At 38.3% G+C, this 13,764-nt stretch overlaps 1 protein-coding gene across 8 annotated transcripts in view; it reads left to right on the top strand.

Moving 5' to 3' along the window:
* Positions 1-13,764, top strand: part of RFX3 (regulatory factor X3) — a 435,833-nt gene that overhangs the window by 389,916 nt on the left and 32,153 nt on the right. For all 8 annotated transcript variants that reach the window (XM_041737022.1, XM_041737032.1, XM_041737008.1 and 5 more), the window contains 2 exons: positions 820-969; positions 7,666-7,874. In XM_041737022.1, the coding sequence (XP_041592956.1) occupies positions 820-969; positions 7,666-7,874 (359 nt within the window). The remainder of the gene's footprint in view (positions 1-819; positions 970-7,665; positions 7,875-13,764) is intronic.

Genomic DNA, 13,764 nt, shown 5'->3' with positions numbered 1-13,764 from the left:
ACGGGGAGAGAGTGGAGGTGGTAGAGGGATAAATACTTTGATTACTCCTTTTTTCCCCTATCCTTCTGTCTCCTCCCAGTGCCTACCATTGGCCAAACCCAAGTGGAAGCTAGAATGTAAGGGAAATGGTTAAACATAGTCCATTCAAAGTCATCTTCCTGGGCAGAGCAGATGGAGAAAGAGAGAAAGTAGATGTTGAGGGGCAAATGGAGAAATCCTGGATGGCTCTTCTACATAAATTCAGATCGTGAAAAAGAGTTCTTGGTGCTTATGTCTTGACAAGTTTATTGGCTATATATGCTAAGAAAAGCTACGAATACTCTTGTTTCACCTTCTCTAATATAAAAGCAATAATAGTGAATCTGAATGAAAGTACTCTCAAGAGTAGACAATTCTTTATTTAAAAAAGTGAGACTGTACAATTTGGTTTTCCAAATTAAAAAGAGAAAAAATTGTATTGACCGAGTTTGTATTGCCTGTCCTGCAGAGAGTATAAAAGAGAAATGATAATCAACATTTTTCCTGCTTCCCTAGACAAAGAAGTCATTTCTTGCAAGACTGGTTTAATTAATGCTACACTCATGTCAAAGAACATGGGAGTTTGTTTTAGTCTTGACCTCTACCTACTCAAAAGGAAAATAATACTTGGTTTAGAGATTTAAATGCTATAATTTACAAGTAAGCTCTCACACGAAGCGAATGTGGAATAAGTATCAGAACAGCATTTAAAATTTGGCCAGGGAAGAAAGATTTGAAGATTTCAGTGGTTTCTTGGACTGGGGAGAAAACTACTTGGTTTTGATAGGATTTTTTTTCCAGGTTGCCGCTGTAAGTGCCTTTGCCCAGACTCTGCGAAGATACACATCGCTCAATCACCTGGCCCAGGCAGCTCGTGCAGTGCTCCAGAACACTTCCCAGATCAACCAGATGCTCAATGACCTCAACCGTGTTGACTTTGCCAATGTCCAGGTACTCAGTTTTCTTTCAAAATGTGTCTTGGAAGAAAAGACATCCAGTTTTTCCTTCTTCGCGAGGATCATCATATTTCTTGCCTAAGTTTCGTCAGTGCACAGACAACGTCTTTGTTCGCGGTGTCCTAAAAGAGGAGAGTCTGACTTAGCCACTACTTTACTGCTGTTCTGTTTCGTGGTTAAAGTTGGCTAAGATGTATTGTTTAGATGCAACATGTCAGCAGGGTTTGCTAAATAGTTAATGGAGTCAGGACAGTCACAGTCATGGAGGTTAAACTCTTCCATCTGCTAGCTGTGGCATCTTGGACAAATTACTTACCTGCTCTGGGCTTGCCTTTTTCCTCCCTTATAACGCCTATCTTGGATTCCTGTTGACATATTTAGTAATACATGAAGTCTTTTACACTGTGACACACAAGAGATACATGTTTTTAATAGTGTCTCACCTTGAAAGAACTAAGAACAGTTAGAACCTCTATTTCAGAATGCCCAGTAAATTTCTATTTATTTGAAAAGAATTAGGAACAATATATTTGTCTACTTTGTTCATCCAAATGAAAAAAAAAATTTTTAACCTGTGAGCAAACTATTCACTTGTACTTTAAAGTCCACCTAGCTAATTTAGGAATATTATTATGAAATCCCACAAATATTTTATTTCAAGTACTAAAGTAATGAGGCTAGTTGTTACCATATAAAAGTATTGCATTCCTCAAAGCACAGGCAACAAAAGAAAGAAAAAAATACGTGAGCTGAACATAATCAAAATGAAAACCTTTTGTGCTTCAAGAGGCCAGCAAGAAAATAAAATAACTGATAGAATTGAGAAAATTTTTACAAATCATGTATATGATAAAAAAAAAAAAAACAATTTAAAAAGACAGGGGGACGCCTGGGTGGCTCAGGGGTTGAATATCTGTGTTCGGCTCAGGGATTGATCCCAGGGTCCTGGGATTGAGTCCCACTTCGGGCTCTCCATAGGGAGCCTGCTTCTCCCTCTGCCTATGTCTCTGCTTCTCTCTCTGTGTCTCTCATGAATAAATAAATAAAATCTTAATAAAAAAAGAAAAAGTCCAGTTTGAAAAGAGCAAAGATCTGCAAAGCCATTTCTCCAAAGAAGGTATACAAATGGCACCTGTATAAGAGCACCTGAAAAGAGAATGAACATAATTAGCCACCAGGGAGATACAGCTCCAAACCACAGTGGGATCCTGCTTCTTACCCACTAAACTCTATAATGAGACAGCTAATCACAAAAGGAAAGAAGGGAGTTAAAGGTGGAATATGCTACCTTAAGAAAGAGGTTACTGATTAAAAGGAACAGTATGGAAAGTAACACAAAAGATATAGGGGGGAAATGAAGGGCACGCCACTGAACCCTCACACACAACTCATGAGAATGTCAAATGCAGCCACTTTGGAAAAAAGTCTGGCAGTTTCTCGAGAGTTACGGTGTGACTCAGCAACTTCACTCCTAGGTACCTACCAAGAGAAATGAAATCATGTCCACATGAAACTTGTACGTGGATGCTCGTAGCAGCATTATTCGTATTAGCTGCCAGGAAGTGGAAACAATCCGTATACCTATTAACTGTGGAGCACATAAACAGAGCCACACAGTAGAATATTACTGGGCAATAAAAGGAAATGTGGTTCTGCTACCTGCTACAATGTGAGTGACCTTTGAAAAATACTGTGCTAAGCCCAAGAAGCCAGACACAAAGGACCACATAGAGCCTGATTTCCTTTTATATGGAATGTGCAGAATAGATAAGTCTATAGGAGACAGAAAGTAGGTTCATGATTGCCTGAGTTCTTAGGGACTGGGAATTGAAAGGTGATAGATGGGGGAGGGTTCTTTGGGGGAAATGAAAACATTCTAAAATTGTGGTGATAGATGCACAACTCTCAATATTCTACAAAAAGCCATTGAATGATATACTTCAAAACGAGTGAATTGTATGATACAAGAATCATATCTCAATAAAACTTAAAAAAACAACAACCCAATACCTTTGAGTTAAAATAAACCATGAATTACTCCCATCTCCTAGAAATTTTAATCTGTGGTTCTGGTCTAGTTTTGTGATTTAAATATATCAAAAAGTAGTATTTGGGGTTGATTCAGTTTAGGGTATAGTAATTAGTTGAGTTCATTCTGAATTTCATGGATTGAGCTCAAACTCCCAGTGATGTGAAGTTTTAAGCAATCTGTCTTTCTGTGTATCTTATATATCTGTGTACAAACAAGTATAAATACACACGTGCAAACACAACATGTTTATAAGAACAGACTTTCAGGTTTGCAAAGCCATTAACTTTACAGTGTTCAATGAAATTTACGTTAACTGATTTTGGTTAGAATACGAAATGTCCATATTACCTTAAAATTTATTCCATAATGTTTCTTTCAAATCTTCATTCAGAAAAGACCCTTTTAAAAGTAGCTTTAAAAAAGCTGAGATAGTAAGGCAACTTGTAGTTTCAAGTGTTACGTAAGTTCCGTAACAGAAAATATAAAGAATGATTCCTAATAATATCTGAGAAAGGTTTTTTGATGTATTTGTGTATCTGCAGCCCTATATAGTATTTATGCAAATGAGTTCCTCTGGGTTATAACCACCAACCTGAGAACATCTTTTCATATAAGTGGTGGATTATACCTCTACTCTTCTCATCCTCCACCCACCACCTGAGACTACCTTCTCCCTTCCTCTGAACTTCTCCTGGGTCTGCATAAAACCTGTATTGATTCACCATCTGTCCTCCGAGACACTTTTCCTCTCCTCAGACGACCAGGAACATAGTGGCGTGCCCTCTGTTTCCCCAACACCTTTTTTTCTCATGTTATGTTCATCTTAATCAGTAATCTCTTAGGGGAGTATGTTCCACCTTTAACTCCTTTCTTTCGTTTTGTTTGGACTTTGCCCGGTTTTTGTAGAGTCCTCTAGAGTTCTCGACCTTCTTCCACCTTTCATCCCACTTTTGTCACGCTGTCCTGTTCATCTGGAGGTTGTCCTTGCCCCCTTGACAGGGGATCTCAGTAAAAAGGATATGTATGAGTGGTGCTTTTGAAGTAAGAAGGCTTTAATGTAAAACGATGAGATTACACTTAAGTGTCAACATTATCATGCTCTTAAGAGCTTGGAAGTACTAAAAGGTTTTCTTCAGGATATCCATAAATCTTTTTTCACCACTTTATTCTTCTCAATTAACTCATCTTTTGCTTATGCATTCAAGATAATCTTTCTAGGGGCACCTGGATGGCTCAGTCAGTTAAGCATCTGCCTCTTGATTTTGGCTCAGGTCATGGTCTCAGGTCCTGAGATTGAGCCCCACGTTGGGCTCCATGCTCAGCAAGGAGTCTACTGGAGATTCTCTTTTTCTTCCTCTTCCTCTGCCCCTACCCCTATTTGTGCATGTGCTGTCTCTTTCTCTCTTTCTCTCTAAAATGCATAAAGAAATCTTTTAAAAAAGGTAATCTTTCTACTATAGTATAATTGGTTTTCTGTTTTATTTAGTTGATAGCATTGGGCAGCCCAGGTGGCTCAGCGGTTTAGCACCACCTTTAGCCCAGGGCCTGATCCTGGAGACCCAGGATCGAGTCCCACATCAGGCTCCCTGCATGGAGCCTGCTTCTCCCTCTGCCTGTGTCTCTGCCTCTTTCTCTCTCTCTCTCTCTCTCTCTGTGTGTCTCTCATGAATAAATAAATAAAATCTTTAAAAAAATTGATAGCATTGTGTTTTGTGTTTGTGTGTAAATGGATAGTTTTTATCCACATTAAGGGCAAATAGGTTTAGTGGGTTGACCTGGTAAAGTAACCATTGGGTACACTTGTGTTTGCTTAATTAAAAGACATTCCGATTTTGAAACTACCGACTCCTTATCATTTTGGATATAATCTATTTGTAAGTTAAGAACATCTTTAGTATTCTTCTTAGCTTTTTCCATTTATAGAGCTGAAATGTCCAAATTCCTCTCACAAGGGAATATTTACAGTCTACCCTATTGTTAGTTTATCTTCAATCTCCAGAGTAGTAAAATGACATATAATGTAATTTGAAAAGCCAGAATAATGTCCTGTGGTTTTATTTCTCTTAGTTTTCAGTTCCAATCATCCTCTTTGCTAAAACTAACTTCCAAGTAAATAGTGAGTTTGAATTTATGGTAAGAAAGGAAATTAAATTCCTCCAAAGATAACCAATGAGTTCCTCCTCCCAACCCCTCCCCTGTTAGCCATGCACAAACAAATAAAAAAAAAGCAACCCTCCCTACAGTCGGTATAGAGCTTTAGTTTTGCAAAATGAGAGTTCTAGGGATTGATCACATAATAAGGAACATATCGTTAACAGTCCTAGAGTGTACCCTTAAAACTGGTTGAGATGATAAATTCTGTTGTTTTTTACCACAATTTAAAAAGTGCTTATACATTAATGAAAAAAAAAAAAAAAGAAACCAAGCCAAAACAACCTTCGCTATTCGCTATCCTTTCCTTGATGCCTAAATTCTTCCCTGGGTGCTCTCCTAGACTCTAAATATAAAATTTCAGGGTCATTTGACAGTATATACTGAAAAAGCTTAACTATTCTCCTTATATAATTCTATCATAAAAGAGTAAGTGCAGAATTTGCAAAGATGTAGCTTCAAGATAGCTAATTCTAGCATTCCTCCTAATAGTAAAGCATCGTGAGGAACGTGAATGTCTAACTGTATGGAATTGGTTATGAAAATAATGGTATGTTCATGCATGAAAGCAAATTCATCAGTCAACAATAAATCTAGCTCTACATTTGCCTTCATGGAAATTCAGTTATCCTATATAGGTTAAGTGAAACTAAGCAGAATCTCTACTCAAATGTATAATATGATCCTTTTTTATTTTAAATATTTATGTATGCATAAACACATAGTGCATGTGAATAGTTAAAAGTTTATGCATGGGCGTGTTTAGTTATCTCTTAGTGTTGACATCTTAGATATTCCTTATATTTTGTTCCTTTGTGTGGGTTTGTATTTTCAGGTTTTTTTTATAATCATATTTTGGTGTACTTAAAACATTTGAAAGTGGTCCTTAGGAGGTAAATATGAAAGACTTTATGGCTAATTAGATTAGAAAAGGGTAGTGGATGGTGTTGTCTGTTGAGGATTTAGAAGAAACTGTAGGTTTCCCTGGGGAAGTAAAATAATTCAGTTTGGGCATTTTGTATTTGAAATGCCTCCCAGTTGAAATATCTCTTGAATAGGTAATGTCTGTATCATCCGAAGAGACTCTGGAACCACACAATGAAGATTAGTAGTTTATTCAGCTGAAACTGTCTATGTGAGTCAACTTGTTCTCTGAGAGCTCAAAGCTTGGAAACTATTACACATCCTTTCCAGAAAAATACACACATAATCACAATGTTTTAGATGTGGGATTAGGATCTTCACAGACACCCCTCCATAGGAGCTTACCTTGAGAACATTATCTGAATGCAGTGAACCCAGGTGAAGAATCCTTGTCATATCTCATTTCTCAGTTTTATACTTTGGGAAAACGAGGCCCACGTAGGTCACATAAGTTGCTTGAGGTCAGTTTAGTTGATTTGTGCCCTGTATTAAAAGCTGCATCCCCTGACTCTCAAACATTATACTCACAAATAATTATATTTTGACCCCGAGAGTGTATATTTTTAAATTTTAAAATGCCACACAGCACGGGAAACATCACAAAACGTACAGCACCTACTGAAAAGTGGTTTTAAAGTTCCTGTTCCCATGGGGTACATGGGTGGCTCGGTGGTTGAGCGTCTGCCTTTGGCTCAGGTCATGATCCTGGGGTCCTGGGATCGAGTCCCACATCGGGCTCCCTGCAGAGAGCCTGCCTCTCCTTCTGCCTGTGTCTCTGCCTCTCTCTCTCTCTCTCTCTCTCTCTCTCTCTGTCTCTCATGAATAAATAAATAAAATATTTAAACAACAAAATTAAAGTTCCTGTTTCCATCACTGTTACTAAATATGAAACCTGCCAGTGCGACGCAGGATGGGAACTGCAGTAATTGAATTGCTAGGCAGGTAGATGTCTACATTTTCTCAAAAGTAGTTTTATTGTCATTGTTACTGTTGTTTTCAGTTCTGTGAATTCATTAGCATCCATACCCTTGCTTTGATGGCCCTTGAGATTTCCGTTCTCAATCCGTAAAACTCATACAGCATCTGCTTCTACCTTCTACCACTCAGCATTTGTTTCTTTTTGAATCCTGAGGGACCACTTGTGGCCAATTGAATCTGTTTCTCCATCTGACTTACCCTAAATCTTCTCAAATGGATTGGCTTTCAAGTTGTATCTGATGGAGGAGGGAAGAGAACGAGAGAGAACAAACTTTTGAAGGCAGCATGAGAACAATAGGATGAAAGACCCTGCCTACTGTGGGTTCAGCTTCTCCTTTTCTTAGATAATCGTGTATTTGAGTCCCTCACACAGACTAGCTCGAGTAGGAAAACCAAGTCATGCTTTTGCACCACATCGTGTCTTCATGCACTAGGGTAATGTTCGTTTTCCTAACAACAGGCGGGTAGTCATTCGTTTTCTTGATTCATTTCATTGTTTGAAGCTGTCATTATTAATTTCCCCTTCGTGCATAGGGTTTGCATGCTGACATGCAAGGAAAAGATGCTGAGTTGAAGTTTCCTTTTGCTTTCCATGTATTGTCCCAGGAGCAGGCCTCCTGGGTGTGCCAGTGTGATGACAACATGGTTCAGAGACTAGAAACAGACTTCAAGATGACTCTCCAGCAGCAGAGCACCCTGGAGCAGTGGGCTGCATGGCTCGACAATGTGATGATGCAGGCGCTAAAGCCCTATGAGGGAAGGCCCAGTTTTCCGAAAGCTGCCAGGCAATTCCTGCTAAAGTGGTCTTTCTACAGGTATAGCCTCAATTTTTCCTAAGCTTTCTTGAATTTTCCTGTTCTGCAACTATGTGTATATGTGCATGCTTCTTAGACAGAAGGAAAGAAATCAGTGTTGACTTTGTTTGAAAACTCCCTGTTATGTAATTACCTTCAGCCCACCTCAATGATTCCAGCATCATGGACATGATCATATGGGGAAGTTTATGGGAATAAACTCTCTGTTAGGAAAGTGAAGCCGCTGGCTCCTGGCCCTGGAGTTGTCAGGTGGGAAGGTCTCAGGTGCTAGTCTAGGTGATGTATGCACCAGAAGTCAGGAAAGGGCCAGCATCCTCCCTCTTGCAAGTGTGCATTATGTATGCTTCTTTCTTGAAGACTTAATGCCACACCCCTCCTGATTCTCTGGTGCCCTAATTTACAAACTGTGGTCTCTAGAGACCAAGAGCATCACTTTCATTTGGAAACACATTACAAAAGCAAATGCTCAGGCCCCTTCCCAAATCTACCAGAATCAGAAACTGAAGAGGTTGGTTGGTTCCAGCAATCTGGGCTTTTAAACAAGTCTTTCCGGTGATTGTGATGCATGCTCAGAACCATCCAGTTAATTTCTCAATTTTATCAGGTTAACAATTGTTTTCAAACCTAGCTGCGCATTAAGAATTAGTATTAAAAAATTGTAGGTATCTCCCCAAACCCTACTGATTCAAAATCTTGGTGGAGGAGCAGTAGGGATTAGGAATAGAGGCAATCTGAAATTTTGTCTTTAGAAACTTCATCCTGGTGGTTCTAATGCATAGCCAGTTTAAGAACCAATAGTCTAGTAGGACAGGACAATATGAATCACTTATTACTAAAATAATACAGATTTAAATACCTGTATTTTATCAACATGGAACCCTGGAAAAGAAAGCCTTTTAGGTTACAGCATAGATGATATCAAATGTTGGGATGAGTTGTTGACCATAGGTGTGCCTCCAAAGGTTAAAAACAGCCGGTGCTCATAGGCTTATATACCTAGGATGAAATTGAGAGATGGGGTTTTATTTCATAACATGAATTAGGTAAATTATGTGTCTGACCTTGGAATTTTTTCTCGTAGTGGGAGTTTGGTTTTTTTGCTTCTTTAGATGAAGGTATCTCGACTGACTCAGGCTTTAGTAAAGGCTGTATATCTACTTTGGAGTTTAGGTAGTTCCTAATTTAGATCTTGTGCATCCATGCACATATCAGAAAGTAATGACCACAGGACATTGCACACTGTGGCTGTGGGCACATCATGGTCGTCGTCTAGATCTCCATGGTGAGTCCAGAGCTAGTTGCGTGGAGAGAAGGTATATGAATAAGTCACAGAGTTTGGGAACTCGTGGTACTTGTCCACCCAGAAGCCCAAACTATGAGATATCCATGTGCTTTTGACCACCTTCACGAAGATGGAACCAGAGATCTTTTAATTATGATGATAGTTGCTTTGGTTTTTATCGTAAGTGATTTCTTTCTTTCACCTGATTTTACTTGATTTGGTTCAATTCTTATTTGCTAAGCCAAAGGAGAGCTGTAAATCCACTATATATGCTTACTTAGGAGTTAACCTCATCTTACATAACAGTTTTCTGATGTCTAGCCCAGGGTCAAGTGCGGTGAACGAAAGCCTGCCTGCTTTGTATTATTGTTATTTTGTTTTTATTTTTGGACTAGAGTGATAACCACAGTTCTAGGTCTCCTACATTTGATACTTTTAGTCCGCAGAATTTGAGAAGCGCCTTGTTAAAATGCTGCCTGAGTCTGTGACCCCCTGGTATGCTGCCGTGAAGCCAGTGCTAGGTTTAGATCTGGGTGTTAATGAGAAGTATGTTGGTTGACGAGAGATGTAAGTTTTCCCTGGGTTTGTGGTGAAGGTTTGGAGAACATTGTCACGGTGTCTCAAGAAGCTGCAGCAACAGTAGTGGTAATAGTCAAGTTCAGAATTTTAATTTGAGAACATTTCTTAAGATTTCAGATATTCTCCCATTTACCTGTGACTTGATTTTTTTTTTTTTTAATTCAAACACTTTCTTCTCAGAAAGTAAGGCAGATGGTATACGTATTTCATGAATGATTGGTGAAACCAAAGTTATACAAGCTGGTTCTTCCAAAACCTCTGTGGCCCAAAGCAGAGTGCATTCTCTATATCAGAAAATGCAAGGTTTTTTTTTCTTTCTTACTGCTTTCTTATGTTGTTATGTCAGACTTGCCTTACTCCTTCCTGTGAGGTTTTTTTTTTTCTATATTTAGTTGATATCATTTTAGAAATACATCCCTGGTGCCTCCATCTCCACAGAGATCTGTTGCAAGTATCTTGAAAGGAGAGAAAATTACTTACTTGTATTTCTTGTTCTCTGCAGATACACAAACCCAGTAGATCATCACTTGCCTGCCCTCTGTCCTCCCTGAGTCGGGGATAATTGGCTTGTTATTATTAGACACTATTATGGTTATTATTTTTATTTCAAAAGGACTCAGAGGCATATAGTTCAGGACCACGGAAGGAAAGGCATATTCAGACAGATACATACCTCCTACTGGTAGGCAAAGTCCATAGCTTAGAAACTGAAGAGCCTTTAAAATCCAAACTGGTTTTTTTTTTTTTTTTTTTTTTACTGCAGCAGAAGAACATATTGAGTAATGAAAACTGCATTCACAAAGTATCAGAGTAGCAGAACTACAAAGTATTTTTTTTTCAGGCTTTTGGCATTGTAATAAGAATTTGGCAGTCATAGACACAGACCCTTCGTGTTCTGAAGTCAGGTAATATAACAATTTTTAAAGTTCTGTGTATATATTTACACACATACAAATATAGAAATGGGCTGGCAGAGAATCATAACAGCAGCAGTTGATGGGCAGACACCACTCTTCTCCAAATGGGAGTCTCTCCTTGCCTAACCTGGCTTTGAGTAACTGCCATTGGCTTCCTGGGAGGTAGAAAAAAAAATATTACCACCTTTCTTGGGCAGAAATGGAGAAGTTATGTGGGCCATTTCTCAGCTTGTGTGTTTTGTGGTTAACAGAACATTCCTCAGAGCCACCCTGAGGGTCATCCAAATATCCCATTTTTCAAGAACAAAACTTATAGCTTTGCTACAGTGACTTGAAAGAGAGAGTAGAGGGAACGTAGCTTCCCTACAACTGGACAATTTATACATCTCCCAAATGGTAATATTCTTTTGGAATCAACTGTAAGCCCTGTTTGAGAAAAGAGTTTGCATGGGGATACGGGACATATCCCCACACCCTTCCTAAGAAGAGATAGTCTAAGTATCATTTTTTAGGGTATATATTTCATCTTCCAGACCCTAGTTACAAAGATAAATAAACAAGGGGGTTTCTCATGTTATAAAACAATTAACTTTAAAACTCTGATTTTAAAAGAAGTTGAGTTTATGGTAATTTAGCAACATGAAATCCAGTGGAGTCTGTTTTGCAATATATCTTACAGAAGTCTGAGTCTGAAAAGAAGTTTCCAATTAAACTGTTAATTGTGTCATTTAATACTTGGCTTATAGAGCAAAAGCCCAACCTAGAGAGAGATACTACAGTAGACATGGGATTAATAATGCAATTCGGCTGATTCTTTTCTAAACACGGGACAGTAATTTCATGGCATGCTTATCAGTATTTGGTAAAAATAGGTATTATGACGGAAGGTCAGTAGATTTTTGTTTGTTTGTTTTCAAACAGATTTTGGTATTATGTGTGTATAAGGTAATTGCCTAACTGTCCAAAAGTTTCTAGAGACACTTAGAATAAAATCCAAGGTCTTGTTATGCTCTACAAGACCCAAGATAGACCAGCCAGTAGTGACCCCAGACCCATTGTGTCTTCTTCTCTTTCCTCACTGTCTTCCAGCCACATGAGCCTCCTGGCTGTCCTTTGAACACATCAAGCATGGTTCTGCCTCAAAGCCTTTGTGTTTGCTCTCATTTCTGCCAGGAAAGCTCACATGTTCACATGGCTTACTTCAGTCCACTTTCTGCTCAGCTGTATCACCTTCTCAGAAAAAATTTACCTGACAACCTAACTTAAAATGCCAGCCCCCATCACTCCCTGACCTCTTTCCCTGATTTATTTTTTTTTCCATAGGATTTATCACTACCTGAATTTGTATTTTATATCTACTTGTGTTTTTCTCAACCGTTTCTCTAGTGTGAGTTCTGTTGAAACCAAAATTTCATCTGACTTGCTCTGGAACAAGACCCTGTTTGGCACAGAGTAGGGATGCCATAAACAGCTATTGAGTGGATGAACGTAAATTCTCTTGGGAAAAAACACTGGACTCTGCATGTCCATAGTGATGTCAGAAAGCTACTCAATATGAATACTTTCCTTAGTATTAACATGATTTCAGGATGATTCTATCTTAAGGGAAATATAAAGACCCAAAACTTGAATTTAAAAAATAAATATATGTTATGTATAATTTCATTCTATATCTGTGATATTTATCCCTGCCAAGATTTATTGACATTCAACTGACCCAGAATTGTTTTCTTTATATTTATAATGTCATCTTTTAAAATAAACATTTTTTTAAAAGATTTTATTTATTTACTCATGAGAGACACAGAGAGGGAAAGAGAGAGAGAGGCAGAGACACAGGCAGAGGGAGAAGCAGGCTCTATGCAGGGAGTCTGATGTGGGACTCGATCCTGGGTCTCCAGGATCAGGCCCTGGACTGAAGGCAGCGCTAAACCACTGAGCCACCTGGGCTGCCTAAAATAAACATTTTAAAAAATGAAATCAGTACATGAAATATTATAAATGACCAGGAAGGGCACCTGGCTGGTTCAGTCAGTAGAGCCTACAACTCTTGACCTGGGGGTTATAAGTTCAAGCCCCATGTTAGGTGTAGCTTACTTAAAAATAATTTCTGGGACACCTGGGTTGCTCAGCAGTTGAGTGTCTGCCTTTGGCTCAAGGCATGATTCCGGGATCCTGGGATCGAGTCCTGCATCGGGCTCCCTGTTGAGGAGCCTGCTTCTCCCTCTGCCTGTGCCGCTGCCTCTCTCTCTGTGTCTCTCGTGAATAAATAAATAAAATTTTAAAAATAATAAATAAAATAATTTTTAAATTTTATTATTTTTTAAAGATTTTATTTATTTGTTTGAGAGAGAGAGAGAGAGTGAGCACAAGTGAGGGGAGGGGCAGAGAGAGAAAATACCCAAACTGACTCCTGCTGAGCATGGAGCCTGACACAGGACTCTATCCCACAAACCATGAGATCAGGACCTGAGCCGAAACCAAGAGTCAGGTGCTTAACCAACTGAACCACCTGGGGGCCCCCAAAATAAAATCTTTTTAAAAAATTAGCAAGGAATAAACTTACATCATTCATAATTTTAATACCCAGAAATAACCACCGGTAAATTGTTGGGGCTTTTTTTAGTGTGATATAAAATTGGAATCCATAGTCTATTACCATATATCTTTATTACCTATATCTTTCCTTTAACATTTGTCATTTAACATTATATCTTACACATTTCTTGTTGTTAAATATCTTTAAAAACATAACTTTTTAATGTACTCCCAATATTCAATATTATATGTACATCTCACATATTATTCAAACATTACCTTTCCTGCTTATTCTTAGGCATTTAGGTGGTTTTTGGCATTGTGATACAACGATAAAAAATACTGTAATCTTTGTATGAAATTGCCCCTGTTTCTTCAGACACATTCTGGTTAAAAGATTTGAACTTTTTACAGCGACTAACACTGTATTAATGAAGTGTGCTTAGTGCTAATAAATTCCCATTTACTTAAGAGTAGGATTTAAAAAAACGCAACTATAAGATAGTTGTTCTATTAAATAGACTCCTATATATTTTACTTCTTTAACTTGACATAATATCATGGACTCTTTTCC

Source organism: Vulpes lagopus, chromosome 2, assembly GCF_018345385.1.
Source record: "Vulpes lagopus strain Blue_001 chromosome 2, ASM1834538v1, whole genome shotgun sequence".
NCBI classification, from domain to species: Eukaryota; Metazoa; Chordata; class Mammalia; order Carnivora; family Canidae; genus Vulpes; species Vulpes lagopus.
The sequence above is the reverse complement of the archived record's forward strand: the minus strand, read 5'-3'. Positions and strand labels throughout refer to the sequence as shown.